This window comes from Phaseolus vulgaris, chromosome 9 (genome assembly GCF_051622355.1).
Source record: "Phaseolus vulgaris cultivar YP4 chromosome 9, ASM5162235v1, whole genome shotgun sequence".
Taxonomy (NCBI): Eukaryota; Viridiplantae; Streptophyta; class Magnoliopsida; order Fabales; family Fabaceae; genus Phaseolus; species Phaseolus vulgaris.
This window is the reverse complement of record NC_143506.1, coordinates 27567620-27588705: the sequence shown is the minus strand read 5'-3', so window position 1 is coordinate 27588705 and position 21086 is coordinate 27567620. Positions and strand designations below refer to the sequence as shown.

At 33.9% G+C, this 21086-nt stretch overlaps 3 protein-coding genes across 3 annotated transcripts; 1 reads left to right on the top strand and 2 right to left on the bottom strand.

Moving 5' to 3' along the window:
* The first annotated feature begins 10717 nt into the window (after nucleotides 1-10717).
* Nucleotides 10718-13012, top strand: LOC137823178 (vignain). The gene is made up of 4 exons (XM_068628339.1): nucleotides 10718-11672; nucleotides 11997-12232; nucleotides 12323-12463; nucleotides 12613-13012. The coding sequence occupies exons 1-4, from the start codon at nucleotides 11225-11227 to the stop codon at nucleotides 12874-12876; spliced, it is 1089 nt and encodes a 362-aa protein (XP_068484440.1). The 5' UTR covers nucleotides 10718-11224; the 3' UTR covers nucleotides 12877-13012.
* A 44-nt stretch (nucleotides 13013-13056) lies between these two features.
* On the bottom strand, nucleotides 13057-14499 carry LOC137823180 (peptide methionine sulfoxide reductase). Its single transcript, XM_068628340.2, has 2 exons — nucleotides 14167-14499; nucleotides 13057-13510 (listed from the first exon to the last, which is right to left on the bottom strand). The coding sequence occupies exons 1-2, from the start codon at nucleotides 14497-14499 to the stop codon at nucleotides 13253-13255; spliced, it is 591 nt and encodes a 196-aa protein (XP_068484441.1). The 3' UTR covers nucleotides 13057-13252.
* Nucleotides 14500-17515: 3016 nt separating this feature from the next.
* LOC137822929 (BTB/POZ and TAZ domain-containing protein 1) lies at nucleotides 17516-19603 on the bottom strand. Its single transcript, XM_068627954.2, has 5 exons — nucleotides 19396-19603; nucleotides 19196-19311; nucleotides 18798-19101; nucleotides 18392-18705; nucleotides 17516-17783 (listed from the first exon to the last, which is right to left on the bottom strand). Exons 1-5 carry the CDS (start codon nucleotides 19483-19485, stop codon nucleotides 17633-17635), a joined length of 975 nt encoding a protein of 324 aa, XP_068484055.1. The 5' UTR covers nucleotides 19486-19603; the 3' UTR covers nucleotides 17516-17632.
* Between the last annotated feature and the right edge of the window lie 1483 nt (nucleotides 19604-21086).

Genomic DNA, 21086 nt, shown 5'->3' with positions numbered 1-21086 from the left:
AATGCATAAATTTCTAAATAGAATCACAGGTTTTGAATCTTAGGTTGAAGGGTAAGACCTGTAAAAAGTAGTTCAAAGACCAAACTGGGTGCACTCTTGAAGATGCTCTTGCAAGTTTTTAACATTTTTCTTTTGTCTCGACCCTTTTTAAAACCAAATGTCAAATAAATAGTTGTGTCGTGTTATTCCTTGCTTCCTTTTAGTAAACCAAAAAGGTCCTATACATGAGTAATCATGTCAATGGTGTGCAACCAAACAATGAACATGTTTTATTTCCTCTACATTTTTTTATTTAAATTGTTCGAACAGTATTAGGTTACAAAAATTTGTATGACTTGAGTTTCATTTAGAGATAAATTTTAAATAGATAAAAAAAATTATAAATAAAGTATAGACAATATTTTTTATTTTATTCATAATTCTATCTTTCTAAAACTCTTTTATATTTTATTAAAAAAAATTAATTTTAGAAAATAACTATAACATTGTTGTCCTGCCAAGACATGTGAAAGATAAGAAACAAAAATTGGACAATTAAAATTGTGATTGGGGATTAAGTGGCTTAATCTCTATAAAAGATTGTGCTATTTTTGTTTTCTCCTCTTTGGATGTTTGTAAAGAAAAAGATGTTGGTGTAAGATTTGATATTTGGGTGATTTACTTAGAACATTGAGAATTTCTGAAAGTTTCAATGTAACTACTAAACACACTACTTCCAAGTAAGGGGAGTTCATGATATATATATATATATATATATATATATATATATATATATATATATATATATATATATATATATATATATATATATATATATATATATATATAAAGTTAACTTATGAGTAAATGAATATACTTGTACCTTTGAATGAAGTTGAAGTTTCTAAAGATATGTAAAAAATATAAGATTTAATTAATTATTTAGAAATGAACAATATGATTGATATGTTGGATGAATAAAGTAAGTTTTAGTTGTGCTTCTTCTGGTTGAATTTTCTATATTTTGAAAAATATTGCTCTCGTTGCACTATCACTCGTGCGATTTGCTCAAGCGGTGACTCACCTCTCAAGCAATGTTCAAGTGGTGTGTAATGATTGTCTTTATTGTTCACCATCATTTAAATGATATTACAGACATTAAAGCAATGGGGATAATAGTTCAAGTGAAAGCTTGTATTTAAGCAAAAGAAATGTTAAGCCAAATTCTCTCCTCTACTAGAGATGTCGCTCAAGTGAATGTCTGGTCACTTAAGTGAGAATCATGGTGGTGGTGCTTGGGTTTTTGAATATTGAAGACCATGTATCTAGGTCATTATGCTCAAGCAAGGTCTAGAGCGTTCAAGTACTAGTGAAACAATGAGTTCATGTTCTAGAACTTATTACAATAAGCGTGATAAGTAAGCGTGATAAGTATATCACTCAACCAGAACACTTAATCATTATGAGAATGTTCAAGTGGTAGACGCTCGAGCATGTAAGTGGATGTTTGAGAAAGGAGGAAACTAAACCGGGTTATTCTCTGTAGAGGTATCTCGCTCAAGTGGTATGAGATTATTAAAAGAAAAGAAAGAATAGGGTAAATCTTTTATGTATATTGAACCATAGGGTTATGTTTATATAGGAAAAGAAACATATGGGCTAAGCTCATTACATAAATAGAAATATCTAACAATATCTATAATATCTCATAATATCTAACATTCTCCCTCAAGTTGGTGCTTATAGATCATATGTACCCAGTTTGTTACAAATGTAATCAATCCTAGGCCCTCGTAAGGGTATCTGCTAATTGATTATTTGAATTAACAAACTTAGTCTTGATATCTCTCGATATAATCTTTTCTCGAATGAAATGACAATCAATCTCAATATGTTTGGTCCTTTCAATCACAAACAAGTGTTATTTGAGTGATCTCTCCAAATTGCAATTCTTTAAGTAACTGTTTAAGCCAAATAAACTCACGAGTAGCTGAAGTCATAGCTCTATATTGTGCTTTTGCACTAGATCTCGCCACAACACTTTGTTTCTTTTTCTTCCAAGAGATCAAGTTATCACCAATGGAGATACAATAACTGGAAGTTGATCTCCTATCAAATGGAGATCCTGCCCATTCAACATCTTAATAACAAATGACTTTAGTATGGCATATAACAAACTTTTTTCAGGAGAGCCTTTAATGTACTTCAATATACGAATGGCTGTATTCCAATGATCTTCACATGGAGAATTAAGAAATTTACTCACAACATCGACTGCAAAGGAAATATCAGGACAGTAACAATGAAATAGTTCAATTTTCCAACTAATCTTTTGTACTTCTCATGATCTGAAAGAGGCTCCCCCTGATTGGATAGAAGTTTGACATTGGGATTCATGGGAGTATCAATAAATTTTGAATTCATCAACCCAATTTCCTCCAAAATATCCAATGCATATTTGCTTTGAGAGATAACAATACCAGTATTTGATTGTGCTACCTCAGTTCCCAAGAAATATGAGTTTGTCAAGATCTTTGGTCTAAAAGTGTTGACAAAGGTGTTGTTTTACTTGTGAGATGTCATGGTGATCACTGCTAGTAAGAATAATGTCATCAACATATACTACAAGATAGGTACACCCAACACTCAAGTGACGATAAAAAACTGAATGATCTGCTTCATTACGAGTCATACCAAACTGTTGAACAACATTGCTAAATTTTCCAAAGCAAGCCTTAGGAGACTGCTTGAGGCCATATAAGGATTTGCGAAGACGACATGTTGATCAAAAGTGATCATGTGCTTTGAAGAATCCAAATCCAAGGTGTTTGATGAAAAGCTAGTGTTGTTGCTGTGTTTGGGTGAGATTTGGGTAGAATAAAGTGTGATCCACTCCTTTGTTGAATCTAAATCTGATGTGATTAAAAACCTTTTTGAAATCAAGTGTTTTTCCAACTAAGTGAAAAACAACCTGTTGTTTTGTCGAATCAACCTCTTAGGAGTTTTGAAAAGGTTGAAAACTATTTTGGTTTGGTTGACTTGATTGTCAAGCCAAACAATCGGTTGTTTCGTAGTTTCAACCGATTGTTTGTTTGAAAATCCTAACAAAATTCTGTTTTGAATGGTGAATCTGCTTTAAATGTTTTTCAACTGAGTACGCTCCTTCATTAATTGCTATGACCAATCTTTGGAAAATATAAATGGTTTGTTTATGTTTTCAAATAAGCAAGAAACAATTTTGAGAAATTCAGTTTGACAGAATTGATTTTAAGATTTCAAGATTCACATCAAGCTTTGGATTTTCAAGAGAGAGTGGAATAGGATTGCAATTGTATTCAATTCAGATTGTACTGTGATCAGGTGTAATCCTTTCTAAAACTACTGTATTTCTGGTGTTGTGTTGCCAAGGAGTATTGTGTGTTCTTAAGGTGTTCAAGATCAATACTCTTGGTGTGATTTGCCAAAGGTAGTGTGTTTCTTGAATGGTTCAAGGTCACTACTTTGGTGGTTTGTGTTTTTTAATCTGGTTTGATTACTTTGTGATTTACCCAGTGGTATTCTGGGGACTGGATGTAGCTCTTAAGAGTGAATCGGTATAAACTGTTGGTGTATTTCTCTTTTACTTTGAACTCATTTAAATTCTGTTTTAAGCTTTGCTGATATAAACAACCAATTATTTTTCTATTGATTTGCTGAATAAATTGCTTAAATTCTTGGCCAACTTGATTCCTATTCTGGTTTTACACAAAGAATTTTGTTAAACCTGAAAAAGTTTTCAAAAACCCCTCTTAAATAATTCACCCCCCTCTCGTTTAAGGCCATATATTCTTACACGACATACCAATCCAAAAGACTCTCCCTGAGCAACAAAATCGAGAAGTTGCTCCATATAAATTTCTTCCTGCAAATCCCCATTATGAAAGGCATTTTTGACATCCTGTTGATAAAGAGGTCATTGTTGAAGAGCAGCCATGACTATGAATAAGCGAACATAAACTATATTTTCCATTGGAGAAAAAGTATCACCATAGTCTAAACCAAAAATTTAGGTATAACCCTTAGCCACAAGACGAGCTTTGAGACGATCAATAGTACCATGAAGACCAATTTTGATAGAAAAAATCCACCTGCAACCAACAACAGATTTCCTAGATGGTAAAGGAACAAGTTCCCAAGTTCCATTATTCTGAAATACATTCATTTCATCAAGCATGCCTGATGCCAACCAGGATGAGTTAAGATATCACCTACAGATTTCAGAATGGATACAAAAGAGATAGAAGAAATGTAGGTATAAAATGGTTGAGATAGTCTATGGTAACTCAAAACAATATAATGTGGAGAGGGATTACGAGTAGAATGTATACCTTTACAAATAACAATAAGAAGATCAAGTTCAACTGTCGGAGCTAGAGAGGGGGATGAGGTGTTGGCACTAGAAGAGAGTCATGATGGACGATGAGACATTTGATGACGATTATACACCTTAAGAGTTGGTGGCAGTGGGGAATCTTTAGGTGTACTAAGCACAACAAGAGGAATATTAACTTGATTAGATGAAGACATAGAAGGATAAGGACAAGACTTAAAATAAAGGGAAAATTCACTGAAGGTGACATTTGCTGAAATAAAATAAAGGTTTAGAGAAGGTGAGAAAGATTTATATCCTTTTTGTGATCTAGTGAACCCTAAAAGGACACATTTGTGTGACTTAGGAGATAATTTATCAAGACCAAGACTAAAATTATGAACAAAGCATGTGGCCCCAAAAATTTTGGGAGGTAAAGAGTGGAGAGGGTCATGTGGAAATAAAATAAAATAAGGAATTTTGTCATCTAAAACTGAAGATGGCATGTGATTAATGAGATAACATGAACTAAGATCAACATCACACCAAAAAGGAACATCACCATGGATTAAAATAATATGAGTTGTTTCAACAAGATGTTTATTTTTGTTGAGGTGTATAAGCACATGAAGTTTGATGAAGAATACCATAAGAAGACATACAAATTTTAAAACAATGAGAAAGATGCTCACGTCCATTATCACTGCACAAAATTCGAATGGAAATTCTAAATTGATTTTTAGTTTCATTGTAAAATATTTGAAATATAGAAAACAACTTAGAACGGTTTTTCATTAAAAACACTTAAGTACATCTTGAATAGTCATTAATAAAAAAAAATAATGAAATCCTAAATTAGACTTAATACGACTTGGTCTCCAAATGATAGAGTGAACTAAGGTAAAAGGAGATGAAGCACGTTGTGAGACACTACTAGGAAAAGAACTATGAATGTGCTTCCTTAACTGACACGACTCACACGATAAACTATATACATTAGATAAACTTGGAACAAGCTGTTGCATCTTGACAACACTAGGATTCTAGTTCCAGTCATCTGTCTCGAACTCTGGTCTTGTAAAGAAACATAATCTTTGGTAAAAGAAATAACATAATCAAGGGAACGAGTGAGACGACTAATAGATAATACGTTAAATGAAGACTCAGGGACATAAAAAACATTATAAATAAATAAATAAGAAAAAAGATTAATAGTACCAACTGTTGGGAAAATTCAGAATTAATCCACCCCTTTGGTGTAGATACAAAATGGGCACTTACGGAAGCAATAAGCAAATAATTAAAATATAGAAAAATAGAATAATGACATTGAGAATTTTTATCTTGGGAAAACTTCCTCATTTGAGAAATAAAAACCCACAGGACCTAGTCCAAAAAAATGTCTCCGCTACGAAAGTAGGATTACAATGTTTGTTTCTTCTCACTCTGTGAGGATAACACTCAATCTCATCCAACAAGGATGAAATACAACGTCTCTCTAGCATCTCATTAGGATTTCTAATATCACTATTATGGTGGAAAACGTCTCCACTATGAAAGTGGTATTACAATATTTGTTTGTTTCTCTCACTCTTCTATGAGGATAACACTCAATCTCATCCAACAAAGATGAAATACAACGTCTCTCTAACATATCATTAGGATTTCTAATATCACCATTATGGTGGAAAACGCCTTCACTATGAAAGTGAGATTACAATATTTGTTTCTCTCACTCTATGAGTATAACACTCAATTTCACCCAAGAATGGAATACAATGTCTCTCTAGCATTTCACTAGGATTTCTAATCTCACAATCACGATGGAAAACCCCTCCACTATGAAAGTGAGATTACAATATTTGTTCCTCTCACTCCGTGAGGATAACACTCAATCTCACCCAACAAGGATGAAATACAAAGTCTCTCTAGCATATCTAATCTCACCCAAGAAGGATGAAATACAAAGTATCTCTAGCATCTCACTAGGATTTCTAATCTCACCATTATGGTGGATATCTACTCACTTTTTTCTCTCTCTATGTTGCTCTTCTCATTTGCTTCATTTTTTCTCTTCCTCAAAAGTTCCCTTTATTCAGAGAATGAGAGGAAAGCTTCTTAATAAAGAGATTAATACTCATTACATTTTCAAGAGAGATTTACAATTTAAAAAAAACATTTGAATGGTCATAATTAAATATATTCAATGGATCAGTTACCAATTCATTGGTCATAATCTCACATTTTAAGGAGGGATCTCCAACACCAACATCATGTGATAGTACCCTATTAGTGCTAACTAACTTTTTTTTATCAAAATAAAACATTGAAATTTAATAAATTTGAATTGTGTTATGTGAATAATATATTTAAAATAAAAAATTGGCAAAATGGTTGGAGGTGTAGGTGTAGCTTAAATAGAAGTTGTAAGTGTGAACATCTAAAAGAGTGTGAAAGCTTAACTTTAAGCCGGTGGTGAGGTAGAAAGCGGGAAAGCACTTTGAGGTGGTAGTAAAAAAAGAATAAAATGTTTGAAAAATTAAGAAAGAAGAAGAAAATATTTTGAGAAAGCACGCGAGGGATCTAATCCTTTCATGAAAAAGAATATAAGATAACAAAATTGACAACATCAGATAATACTTCACCCAAAAGTCTACACATTAATAAAGGCTAAATCACAAATAATTTTTGGTGCCCAATGCATTACGCTATTGCAATCCTTTACAACAAGCAAATGATAACCACTGAACCGTTCATGAATAAAAAATGTTCTTTCACATTGCTTTTGCCGAATACAACCTTTGCCAAATTGGAATTACAAACTCTAGCTCTTTGCCAAATTAACTTACCTACTTCTGATTATATAATTCTAGATTTATAATTCTGCCTAATAATTTTTTCTTAACTTCTCTGTAATGGATCTGGATAATTAGATATCTCAATCTTATAAGAATCGATTTGTAAAATATTAAGTTTATATTTATTTATATACTATGAGTTAGTTTTATTTTTAGTCGATATAAAATGTTTAACACACTCTCTTATACTGAGATTGTCAATTTGTGCGAGACTAAAAATTTATGAGTAGTCTGATAGAAGATGAAACGATAGATCCAATAAACTTTCGTTGTAATATATTCTAGATAGTTATGATATCCTTTTTGAGGAGCGAACTTTAAATCTAACTCTATTACAAAACAAATAAGATGATGTTTACACCCATTTATATATTATGAATTGGCCTTACTTGAAATCACTATTGAATGTTTTAAAGAAATAATTGAACACTAATAAAGTAGGAGTCAACCTATACAAAGAGATTAACACTTCTAAGATTAATTGGTGACTTTTCAGAAGAAGAGGTCAGAGCAGCGGTTTGGGGGTGCGATAGTTCAAAGAGTCCCGGTCCTAACGGGTTTAACTTTGGTTTTATTAAATCTTGTTGGGACATCTTGAAGAAGGATGTGGTGTCGACAGTGAAGGATTTTGCAGGTTATGGCTGTTGGCCAAGAGGCTCAAACGCGCCGTTTCTTTGTTTGATACCAAAAGTAGAAAATCCTCAACAACTTGGGGAGTTTAGACCTATTTCATTAGTGGGTTGCTTGTACAAAATCATCTCTAAGGCGCTCTCCTTGCGATAGAAAAAGGTGATAGGTAAAATCATAGATGTTAGACAGTCGACTTTTCTTGAAAGAAGATGTTTATTGGACAGTGTGTTAGTTGCAAATGAGATTCTGGAAGACTACAAGAGAAATAGGAAGTGTTGTGTTTTCTTCAAAGTCGATTATGAGAAGGCTTATGACTCGGTGAATTGGGATTTTATCTATTATATGCTAAGGAGGTTGGGATTCTGCGATTGTTGGATCCGGTGGATAAAGGGTTGCTTAGAGTCAGTTTCGGTTTCTGTCCTAGCAAATGGGAGTCCAACTAGGGAGTTCTTTTCTAGAAAGGGCCTCCGCTAGGGCGATCTGCTTGCTCCTTTTCTCTTCCTCATTGTGGCAGAAAGGTTAGCTGGGGTGATAAGGGTAGCAAAAGAAAAGAAGTTGATTGACAGTTTGGAGGTCGGAAAGGATAAAGTAAAGGTAAATATGTTACAATATGCTGACGATACTCTGTTCTTCTGTGAAGCAAATACCAAAAGTGTATTTAACATTAAGGCAATCTTGCAATGCTTTGAGCTATCTTCCGGGTTAAGGGTTAAGGGTTAAGGGTTAATTTTGCGAAGAGTAGAATTGGTGGGACGAGGTGGACCAGGTCGCGCTTCAGTGTTTCACAGCTATTCTTAACTGCGACACGATGGTCTCCCCTTTTATCTACTAGGGCATGCCAGTTGGAGGGATTCATAAGTGCGATGCCTTTTGGAACGAGTAATAGAGAAAGTTCAGGCTAGATTAAGCAGGTGAAAGGGAAGATGTTTAACGATGGCTAGGAGGATTTGCTTGATAAAGTCCGTGCTCTCTTCTATTCCGTTATTCTTTATGTCGTTATTCAAATTGCCTTCTGGGGTGGCAGGAAAACTGGTTAGGATACAAAGGAATTTTCTCTGGGGGTGGGGTGCAGAAGGAAGGAAGATTGCTTGGGCTCCCTGGAGCTTGGTTTGTAAGCCTCGCGAGTTTCGGGGGCTAGGAATTGTTGATCCAAATTTGTTAACTTGGCTTTGTTGGGGAAGTGGATTTGGAGGCTGGGTTCGGTTGAGGGCGACTTTTGGGAGGAGGTTCTCATTTCTAAATACGAAGGGTGGAGAAGTCTGGGAGAGGAAGGAAAAGGTAGGAGGAGCTCTCTTTGGTGGAAAGATTTGAAAGAGGTGTGGACTTCGGAGGGTTGGGAGAGAAGTTTTGAAGACAGTTTCAAGTGGAAAGTAGGTGACGGGAAGGACATTTATTTCTGGAAGGACAATTGGTTGAATGGCGAGGCGCTGAAGAATGCCTTTCCAAGATTGTTTTCTATTAGTTCTGTCAAAGACGCAAAGTTGGCAGAGCTTGGCTTTTGGTCTAATGGCGTTTGGGTTTGACAACTAGCTTGGAGAAGATCGTTTTTTGACTGGGAGAAGTCTATGGCGGATCAGTTGAGTCAGTTTCTGCTTGAGGCTAGGGTTCGGAAGAGGATGATAGTTGGATTTGGAAGGCTGGGGGTCTCCAAACTTTTTCAGTTAATTCTGCCTACAATCTTGTTAGGAAGGACAAAAAGGCGTATTCTTCTCCGATTTTTTGTAAGTTGTGGAGGTGCAAGGCAATACCCTTTGCAGTGCTTACGGCTTGGAGGTTGATGGAAAACAAGCTTGCTACTAGGGTAAATCTGAGTAGAAGAGGGGTGTTGGTAGAAAGCTCGATGTGTTGTTTGTGCGGAAAGGAGGAAGAATCTTGCAGACATTTGTTCTTCGATTGTAGTTTCGCTTGGCGAGTTTGGTTTTATGCTTTAGATGGCTTGGGGTTTCGTTTGTGTCCCACATTGAGCCGAAGTCTAACTTTGATCAATTTAGGATGAGTCTTTCTTCAAAATCGGTTAATATCGTATGGAACATAATCTGGGTCGGGGTGGTAAGCGAAATCTAGAACCACATGAATTATATTGTTTTCAAAAGAGGTGTGACTGATGCGTTTGAAGTATTTGCTTTGGTGCAAGTAAAGGTTTGGTCTTGGGTCTCTACAAATATTCGGTTAGCTTCGTTTTCCTATTCTGATTGGTATTTGGATCCTGTGGTGTGTATGAGGTTGGTTTTTGAAGTTTGTTAGGTGTAGTAAGGGCAAAGTTTTTTTAGTTAGTTTTGGAGGTTTTTGGCTAAAATAGGTGCTTGGATACCGTGTATAAGGGTTGAGTCACCCTTGAAGTGGTTCTTATTTATTTATTTTTTATTGTCGATAAAAATAAAATGTTTAAAATATCATATATTTGTAATTTTTTTTTATGTTACTGAAATATCTAATTTATATATACTATATAGGATACTCATTTATACTTAGTAACTTAGAGTCACACTTAAATTTATAATAAAATGAGGTTACACTATATTCAAAGAGTTTTGAATTATTGCAATATAACACATTTTGAATAAATAGATTTTGAACGATTTTATTTGGATAACTCTAACTCATTTTTAAATGTTCGGATTTAGAGTTTCATTTTTAGTCTTTACTACGGCAATAATTAAAATTGTAACCTTTGTTCCAGGACACGTCAGTTTTTGTTTTATACGTTTAATTATAACAGACACGTTAGTTAAATTACTAATCAGAAGAAGTTAGAAGTGTAGAAAAGTAGCTTTATTCAGAAATATCTTGTTTTAGGCTGCACTTTATGGTGCGTAGCACCACAGAACTCTTACATTTCGGATACATTTTCACACTTTTTCCCAAACCTTTCAAAAAGTCACTCCCTGTTATATTATATCATAAAATCAGTTATGATAGTGTTTTCATAGTTTTCAGAATGTTTTCACTCCACTTGCAAATCAAAACTGGACGTAACCATGTTGCTCACTCTCCTGCACCACCCCTTGTTAACCTGATAGCGTGATCAGCATGCAAGACAAAGATGATCCTTGAAGCATACGATAACAGATTGCATGTCACAGCTTCAGGGTCGGCACCTAACACATAATTCTTAAAAATAATACAAAAGAAAATTTCTCAAGTTTCCTTTTCCTTAATTTCTTTCACTTCCATGCTTGAGCAACACAAACACATCCTACATCTGTTCCCCACAATTCTCTGAGTGTGTGCCACAGCTTGGTATCTTCATGATTGGTCATTGTTGATGCCCATAAGGAACATGTAACTTCCTCATTATTTATTGCTTTTGTTTTCTTCTCACTTGTTAACTTTTATTTCCCTATATAAAGCCTCCTTTCTTCCCTTCCCTTCTCATCTTCCATTGAGTTGATTGATTCCAAACACAAACATGGCAACAAAGAAGCTCCTTTGGGTTGTTCTGTCCTTTTCTTTGGTTCTTGGAGTGGCCAATAGCTTTGATTTTCATGACAAGGATTTGGCGTCTGAGGAAAGCTTGTGGGACTTGTACGAGAGATGGAGGAGTCACCACACGGTCTCGCGAAGCCTCGGTGAGAAGCACAAACGGTTTAACGTGTTCAAAGCAAATCTTATGCATGTGCATAACACTAACAAGATGGATAAGCCTTACAAGCTGAAACTGAACAAGTTCGCTGACATGACCAACCATGAATTCAGGAGTACCTATGCTGGCTCAAAGGTTAATCACCACAGAATGTTCCGAGGCACGCCACATGAGAACGGGGCCTTCATGTATGAGAAGGTTGTTAGTGTTCCTCCTTCTGTGGATTGGAGAAAGAAAGGTGCCGTCACTGATGTAAAAGATCAAGGCCAATGTGGTAAGCTAACTTATCACTGCTCATTAATCATAGACCTCAAACTAGGTGAAGAACGTTTGATAATTAGCTTTTAATCGATTTTAATGTCACTGTAATAGTTGACTTCATCTAATGGGATAAAACTGCAGTTATTGAGTAAAAAACTGTAAGGTGGATTTGGTGTGATGTGATCATATTGTTTTGTTCTGTCATGGATATCTTTCAGTCCACTCGACCAGAAAGATAAAATTGTCATATAGACTATAGCTTCTAATAACATTGTTTTTTTTTTGTCTTTTAAGCTTCAATTCATGCAAAATATCTTTTGATTAATGTCTCGTGTAGGTAGCTGCTGGGCGTTTTCAACTGTTGTAGCTGTTGAAGGCATTAACCAAATCAAGACAAATAAGTTGGTCGCGTTGTCTGAACAAGAGTTGGTGGACTGTGACAAGGAAGAAAACCAAGGATGCAATGGTGGGTTAATGGAATCTGCTTTTGAGTTCATCAAGCAGAAGGGAGGCATAACAACAGAAAGCAATTACCCTTACAAAGCTCAAGAAGGAACCTGTGATGCATCAAAGGTGCATGTTCGGCCAAACTTTTTTTTTTTTTTTAATGAAACCAATATAACTTGAGAAATCTAAAATTGCCAAAAATCTTGCATGTGGTAGGTGAATGACCTAGCTGTGTCAATTGATGGCCATGAGAATGTCCCTGCTAACGATGAAGATGCATTGCTCAAAGCTGTTGCCAACCAACCTGTTTCTGTAGCCATTGATGCTGGGGGATCTGATTTCCAGTTCTACTCTGAGGTAAATATCTAATTCGCTAATTTAGTGTAATTTTTTTTCAACAGCTACCACTGAACATGTTTCAATAGGTATGCTGCTATAATTTGACTATTCTCAATCAACATTGAAGCAAAAGGGTATATCATAATTTTGTATAAAAAAATTTGCAGGGAGTATTTACTGGTGATTGTAGCACGGATCTAAATCATGGTGTAGCGATTGTGGGGTATGGAACAACTGTTGATGGGACTAATTACTGGATAGTGAGGAACTCTTGGGGACCAGAATGGGGAGAACATGGTTACATCAGAATGCAAAGGAACATATCTAAAAAGGAGGGACTTTGTGGCATAGCCATGTTGCCTTCCTACCCAATCAAAAATTCCTCCGATAATCCAACAGGATCTTTCTCATCTCCCAAAGATGAACTTTGAAAGCCTCCCACAAAATCAAAACTCTCATAAGCCTTGGTTGTTTTCATTTTAGTTTGTTTCTAAGATTCTATGCCAATGTATCCATCAATATATTACATCAGACAGAAATAAGTATTTTAATTTGATTTGAGTGCTAGCAGTTTCTCATGTTTCTATAGCCAAGTATTGAATGCAAAGTGATAACTTTAAAACATTTATATAAATAGAAATTGATCAACTAGAGTCCAGATTGTATATGATATGATCACTTTGAAGATACACCATGACATTTTATTTTTGGATTATACTATTATATTGGAAAACACATTATATGGCTGATATAGAAGGTAGACATGATGTAATGTGTAGCAAGCAAGTGAGCACCATTCATCCATCATCAGCCATAGCACCTGATGGGATCAGTGCAACCTTTTTTTGCTGACTGTTTGTTGCTTTCACCATTTCCTCCACCTTTCTCCAGATATTGTTGATGGTAGTCCTCTGCTTTGTAGAACCTCTTAGCTGGAAGTATTTCTGTCACAATCTTCTCCTTCAACTCCAACTGTTTTGCTTCTTTCGATTCCTGGGCTAAACGAGCCTGGTCTTCGTTGTAGTAGTATATTCCAGATCTATACTGTGCACCCACATCATTGCCCTGAGATTTATACACACATGAATAAACAACTAAGAACATAACATGTTTTTATGGAAGAAGAAAACAGCCTCCACAAAAGACAATTTCTTGGTGCTTTCAGAATTGTTCCTTTATGAAGAAAATTCTACACCAAGGATTTCTACTTTATAAAAGCTTTGTACCGGTGAAAGTCTAACTCTACAACAAGTATACATAGCTATAAAATTAAAATTAGATGCAACTCAAGAACTACATCCTGGAGTACCAAAATTCATACTTTTAAAGGTTAATTCGGTAGTATTTCCTAATTATAATGAAAGTTTTACCTTACTAATGGTTTGTATTATGTTATAAATTACAATAATTGTTATGGTTCTGTCATAATCTTTGGTATTGTCAAAAAAGTATGATCAAAATTGCAGTTGCAAAAAGCTGAACATTGTGACCAAAACTCTTGTTAAGAGCACGTAATGCTTTACCCAAATGAAATTCCCAATAGGAAACCATCACCTAAAATATGTAAAACAATCAAGCCCAAGTCTTTCACTCCACATGTATACATACCAGAACAGCCAAACTTTCCCACCACAAAAATTATCATAAATTATATTAAAAAAAAAAAAAACACTTGAAATTCATTACCCATTTGACCCAATAATTTCCGTAGATTTACGTACCTGGCGGTTGATGGAAGTTGGGTCATGTCGAGACCAAAAGAGAACAAGTAGATTCTCGTAGGGACAAACCTTCGGGTCGAACTGAACCCGAACCACTTCAACGTGGTTAGTGGTTCCGGTGCAAACCAGTTTGTAATTTGGATCCGGGGTGTGACCCTGAGTATATCCAACCTGGGTCTTCACCACTCCCTCAATTCGCTGAAAGGCCAACTCCGCTCCCCAGAAACAACCCGATCCGAACTCAGCGAACTGGAGATCCGGAGTATCCGGAATATCCAAATCCGGGTGAAGAGCAGGGTTGTTGTGACCCTCATCGCCTCCACTAGTAGCCATTGTACTTCACCGCTGGTGTGACAGTTTAATGCCTTAAGTTAAGAAGAAGATGGAGAAAAAACGAACGTTAATTAATTAATTGGTTTTTTTGAAAAAGACAGAATGTCACCGATGAAATGAAACGCTTGTTGTGGTGACTAGGAACGGGATAGAATTCAAAATGAAACTAGACTACAAATTTGGGTGGGTGCATGACGGTGGCGTGGTGTAATTTTTCATTTTTTAATTTCTTACTAAAATGAGATTGGTTTTTAATCATATTTTTTATATAACCATATTATAATTTAATTTTTTTTATATTTGTTAATTTTAAATTTATTTTTTATTATATATATATTTTTTAAATTTATTATATAAAAAATTTATTTTTTATTATATATATTTATTTTTAAACTTTTTACATCAAAAATCATATATAATTCCGTAAATTGTGAAAGTATTATTTTTCAGGAAAATATAAGTGGTGCATGGGGAAAGATTAGCAAGTAAGTCACATCCAATATTAATAATTACTGTCAATGTGACATGAAAACTGTGGTGTGAAGGTGACATAATTTTGGTATTAACTACAACAAGTCTTATCAACCTATATAATTTTGATTAATGAAATTTTGTTAAAATTATATTAAGACTTTCAGTTTTAATGATTTTTTTAAATGCTTATAAAAAATAATATTTTTTAATAATTAATAAAATGAAAATTATTATTAAAACTTATATATGCATATAAAGAAACAGATGTAATTTTTTTTAAAATTTAGTTTAATTAAATTTTAAATCAATTTAAATATTTTTAATTAAATTTTTATTAAATTTTTTATTTTATTGAATATTCAAAATACTTTTTTAAATACCAGATCTTATTGTTGTCAATAAGATAACCTAATTTTGTCTCCTCCAACTCATTTACTAATTGTTTTTTTTATTCTTTTTCCTAATTAGTTAACTTTTTCTTTTCAAGTTAACATTGACCATAATTTCTCTTTCATCAATTCGGATATTCTCTAACAATTCATTACTAACCACTTATCTTATTATTCATGTTAATCCCTCATAAGATATAAGAAAGGAGCACACTTGCTTTAATCCTTTCTTTGAGTCTACTTATCTTGTAGTTGTAGACTTGTTCTAACATGTATAGTAAATTTACGTGTAATAGACTTTTACAATATATACCATAGTTTTAAGGTATGTTTATTTCCATCAGAAGGAGGGAAAGGTATTTTTGTGTTTGATTTAAGGGTTTTGAGGGTGGAGGAGTGGATGGGCGAGAGCTGAATGATTTTTTTTCACTCTTCACAAAATGAAGAGATTTGTGGGGATTATGTAGGATTATTATATTTTACCTAAATATCCTTGTGCATGTATTTTAATATACAAAATTAAATATTACATAAATTTATTTATTATTTATAATTTCAAAAAATATTTAATTATACTATTAATAACAACATATCATTATAAATAATGAAAATAAAAAAATAAAATTATAATATCAACAATATATATATATATTTTTTTTTATCAGCAATAATCAACAATATATATATATATATATATTTTTTTTTATCAGCAATAATCAACTATATATATATATATAGTTATATAAAGTAACAAATACTACTAGGACAAATGTTCCTTTGATGTGTTTCGTAATCGATGAAATACTTGTCTTAATTACTGTGGAAAAATCAGGTTTAGCGTTACTCATAAGGGAATGCGTGTGCTGCTAATTTATGATTTATTCATAAAAAAATCATTTCATTGGTATAATAGGTTTCCATCTAGTCTGTTCTTAGAATTCTTTATTACCTATGTATCGTTTTTGTTAACATATGAGTTTTGGTTTAGTCCCCATATTTTTGTATTTTCTTTTTTTTTAATAATATTTTTTTTTTCATGTGATGACAAATAATTGTTGTTATTTGAGGTGTCAGCCTAACTAAGATGTCAAGTAACATAATGATGCCTAACATGAAAGTTTTTTATACAAAAAATAATAAATAAAATATTATTTTCATAAATTTTAATATATTAAATAAATTTATTTCAATTTAACACAAAAATATTTTCTATTATATTTTTTAATTTTTTATTAAAATATAAATAATTATGAATATTATATATTAAAAACATTTAATTAATTCAAACCTACACTAAAAAAATCATAATTCATTATTCAAATATTTTTTAATAACAAGGATAAATTTGTAAACTTATAATAAATCATTTTCACAAATTCATTCTATCATGCCTCAATCCAAACAACTTCACATATCCTTACACATCCTCTCTAATCCTTACAAATTCACTCCCTCCCTCTCCTCACAAATCCCCTCCTCAATCCAAACAAAACAATAGTCGTGAACCTTTCTTAATAATAAAATACAACATAACATACTTTCAAGATAATATTAAATGATATTAAAAATATGAATGAATAATTTTAAAAAAAAATGCTTCCTCTTAGTAATAAATGAGTTTTTTTTTTATTGGTATCTCATATGAGTTTAAACAATATTTTGTCTATAATGTTAAAAGTAAAGACTTTAAAATTATATACATGTGTGTTTTCTTTTGGGTGTCCTTCTAATAATTATAACACATGAGCATTAAATAATAAAATTAACAGTGTTAATTACCGTGGCAAGAAATTATTGAAGAAAAAGGAAAAAATACAAAATAAAAACAGGTAATTTTAATATTTTATATCATATAAATTAAAATAAGGGTCTTACCCGTGTTTTTTCACAACGATATAGAACAAAAAAAAAACCTTTCACTTAAAAAAAGAAAAAAAAAACAAGAAAAGTAGTTAACTCTCTTAAATTTTACTTCTTAAAGAGATAAAAATAATATTTATTTTAGGAGTTTATGATTTTGATTATATTTTGGCCGTCATTTAAGTTAGTTCATAGGTTTTTTTCCTATAGGTGAAAATCTTGTATGTCTGTAATACTAGTAGATCATATAACAAACTTCTTTATAGAAGTGAAGTTGTTTAAATAGTAAGATCTTTTAAATGTTAAGTTCAAACTTTTTTTTATAGTATTTAAGAGTACACCGACATCTCTCTACAGAAGCAAGACGATAAAGTATGGAGTATACATGAAAGTTGGGATGGTAGGTATTTTTATTGTCCCTCTCCTCTAATTTCCTCAACCCTCTTCCTCTTTGGCAGTGCCAAGAAAGACATGGCTTTGGCAGAGGCCACCTTCCTCACTAGTACTTCCCACCTTGCGTCACCTTTCTTCTTCTCTTCCTCCATTCTTAATCTAATTTTCCTGTCACATTCATTCAAAACCAAACCTATAAATAAATCAAAAAATACTACACATATCATCGCAACACTTCTTTCTTTCTCTTTCAACGTGTCCAAAACCACAGAATATCCACGCATCCTTGTCCTTACTAAAGGAGGAAGAATACATATATGGATACTCGTACATCACAAACACCTATTTCACATTTATTTTTTCTCTATCTTTTTCTTCCTATTTTCATATATTATCTATAGTACATAAACCTTTTCAGTTTACCAAAATGTCAAATACCATTGTTATGTTAGGGAAAAAAAGTTTATATATATATATATGTAATCCATTCAACTTATAAATTTCATGTATTGTGATTTAGATTTATTTAGATGTTTACTAGTTCTTTTAGTTTGAAGATATAATATGATATTTAAAAATATGTAAATTTTTGTTATTAAATAATATAGTTAAAAAAAAGAGTGAAATTTAATACATATGATTATTAAGATAATAAAGAAATTTATAGAACTTTTGAAATTTATATTTTAAAAAAAAATAGTGAAAGTGAATCCGTGTTTAATGTAAATTATAGATTATGAAAAACATAAAAGTGGTAAAAGAGAGAGGATGGTGACCTGCAGAGAGGAACCTTGCAGGAATCGTGTCGCAGGCAAATGGAGGAGTCGAGTTTGAAGAGTTGCCACATACGCTTACACGGCAAACACCGTCCCTTAACCCTCTCGCAAGTCACAAAGTGTCGAATCAAATTTTGCAGACCCTGACACGTGCCGAACTTTGAGCACGGTTCTCTCCCTCGCCCAACCTCCACTTCCAACGGCCCTACCTCCGTGCACCCTTCCGTGCATATGTGCTCCAGACATACCATCGCCTCGCTCAGTTCCGTGTACAACCTTCCATCCTCCCTCCTCTTCCTCGTCTTCCTCTTCCTCTGTTCACAAAACACAACCAATTAACTAACTACTACTGTGATTCTTATTCCAGATCTCACATCACATCGATAAGTAATATAGTTACCATTACCTTTTCATCTTCTTCCATGAATCGGAGAATCTCAAGTTCAAGGCAGGGGTCGTGGTTCTGCAAGAATCTCCATCCCTCGGTTTCCTTCACCGCTTTGAAACGGTTGGTGAGGTACTTGACGCACTTGAGGTAGAGATCCGGTGCGTCGCAGAGCCGCGCCAGTTGCAACACGTCCACTACGTTCTCCGTACTGGCGCGGTCGCCCAGTCCCTTGATGCACCGCTGCTTCAGCTGCTTCAACATGTACACGTGCGACAGTGCCAGAAGGTGCATTCCGTACTTGTCCATATCTTCCTCCGTGCATCTGCACGCATCCTATCATTCCTCGTCAGCCATTAGTTATAACTAACTCACCATCTCTACTCTCGTATTACTGTAACAAATAACTAAGTAGGAACCTGGCGGAGTAGAGGAACGCTACGAAGGCCGTGACGGCGGCGTCTGGAACGCCGTGGATTTTAACGATTCGGTTGGAGGATTTTATGACGTTTTGTAGAACCGGGGATGCAGAAGCCTTGGGGACAAATTAATTAAATTAAATTATGAATAGAAGAATGAAGAAAGAAGAAAGAAGAAAGAAGAAAGAAGAAAGATGTACCAGAATGGTAGCGTGCGCTGGAATGCGGTTGCCAGCGGGAGTTTGTAAATAGAGATCGGGTTCGGAAAAGAGGAGGGTTGGGGCATCCATATGTTGGGTAGTGATTGAAGCAGGTTTTGGTTTGAGGGCATATAGAAGGAAGAAGACGGTGGTTATATATAAGGAAACCCGTGAAGATGGAGTAATAGGCAGTGACGATGCAAAATTGTCCTTTTCTACTATAGTTTAGAAGTGAACCCGCATAAATCAGAGGCTCCGACTAAGCAAGTCTTCTATTGGCCGAGTTATTCCCTCAATCCTTGTCCCTACACCGAGCATCTCCGCAATCAAAACTCGAACGGCAATAGCCCAATGATGACTCAAGTCTTCCATTTTGATTAACACTGTTACTTTCTGGTACTCGACAACCCCTCTTGAAAGGTTTAAAGGAAATTTCCTTATAAATACAACATCAAGGAAATACTTGAATTCTCATACTGATAGTTCTTTAAACCTTAAGTCAGAATATTTGGCGTTCACATTAAATACAGATCATTTAGAAGGGGGAAAGGAGAACACTGCAAGAGATGGTTTGGCTGCTCCATGTCTGGCAAATCCTGTTGGAAGCATATGTGACTACTCTCAAGGTGCATGGAATGATCACACGGGAACAATTTCTATGTTGTAGCAGGAAGAGAGCTACCTGTTTTTTTGTTGGCAGGAAGGTTCAATGCTTTGCTTTGGAGCCTCCTAAGACTATGCAGAAATTTCCAAGGCTGGAAGATTTAGTCTCAGCTAGGAAGAAGAATGTTGGTGCAATTCAACTCTTGTGTTTTTTTTGTGTGTGTATGCAACTATTTTAGGTTAGGTTTGTTGCCCTCTTGCCATGTTATCTAAGCTAGTGGAGTATTTAATTGGAGAAAAATGATGGTGTTAGAACTCTTAGAGTTATATACAATGATGAATTTAGAAATAAATGTAATAAAGGGTAAATTTATAATTAATTTATATAAAAAAAATATTAAAATAATAGTATTGAAAATGGTAATGTAGTTGTATAAAATTCAGGTCAATATAACATTATCTTTATTTGGAAGTAAATTATATATATATATATATATATATATTTGCCTTTTTTGTTCCGTGAAGGTAAGTAATGAGGTTTCTCGAATATCTCTTTTGGAATGAAAAATACAATGGATTTGGGTAGTAACTCGAGGTTGGAGGTGTATTGTCTTTTTATATTTTATCTATATGAGTTAGAGTATCTTTCAAATATTTATTTTTATTTAATTAATTTTTTATTGATAAAAAAACAAGAAAAAGTCTTTTTACTTTTATAAAGGAAAATATGAGAAATCAACAATATGAGATTTAGTTGGAAGAAGACGGAACATTTCCACTTTGCAACAAATCTTTGACATAATGAAGAAGTTGCAACATGAAAATGAAGACGCCATAAGAAGATTAGAAGTCGCTCAAGCAGAAATAGAAAGGTGGGGAGAAGTCGAAGGATCTTGACCACAGATGGAGTCCTAAGAGCCCATAAGGAACTTCAGAAGCCGAACGAGAAACTATGACAAACCATGCGTGGACAAATACTGGGAGAGCATATTAATTTGATTATCCTATCGTCGGACATCCAAACTTTCTCTTAGGAGATTATGGACAAGTCACTGCCTCCAGATTACATGGTTCTGAAGATCACCCAC

Excerpts from the sequence above, each read along its gene's own strand:
- LOC137823178 (XM_068628339.1), top strand. The coding sequence starts at position 11,225 with ATGGCAACAAAGAAGCTCCTTTGGGTTGTTCTGTCCTTTTCTTTGGTT. Across the intron at positions 11,673-11,996 it reads AAAAGATCAAGGCCAATGTG|GTAGCTGCTGGGCGTTTTCA; the intron begins GTAAGCTAACTT and ends TGTCTCGTGTAG. Across the intron at positions 12,233-12,322 it reads GAACCTGTGATGCATCAAAG|GTGAATGACCTAGCTGTGTC; the intron begins GTGCATGTTCGG and ends TGCATGTGGTAG.
- LOC137823180 (XM_068628340.2), bottom strand. The coding sequence starts at position 14,499 with ATGGCTACTAGTGGAGGCGATGAGGGTCACAACAACCCTGCTCTTCAC. Across the intron at positions 13,511-14,166 it reads CAACTTCCATCAACCGCCAG|GGCAATGATGTGGGTGCACA; the intron begins GTACGTAAATCT and ends TATAAATCTCAG.
- LOC137822929 (XM_068627954.2), bottom strand. The coding sequence starts at position 19,485 with ATGGATGCCCCAACCCTCCTCTTTTCCGAACCCGATCTCTATTTACAA. Across the intron at positions 19,312-19,395 it reads CAGCGCACGCTACCATTCTG|GCTTCTGCATCCCCGGTTCT; the intron begins GTACATCTTTCT and ends TTTGTCCCCAAG. Across the intron at positions 18,706-18,797 it reads TCATGGAAGAAGATGAAAAG|AGGAAGAGGAAGACGAGGAA; the intron begins GTAATGGTAACT and ends TTTTGTGAACAG.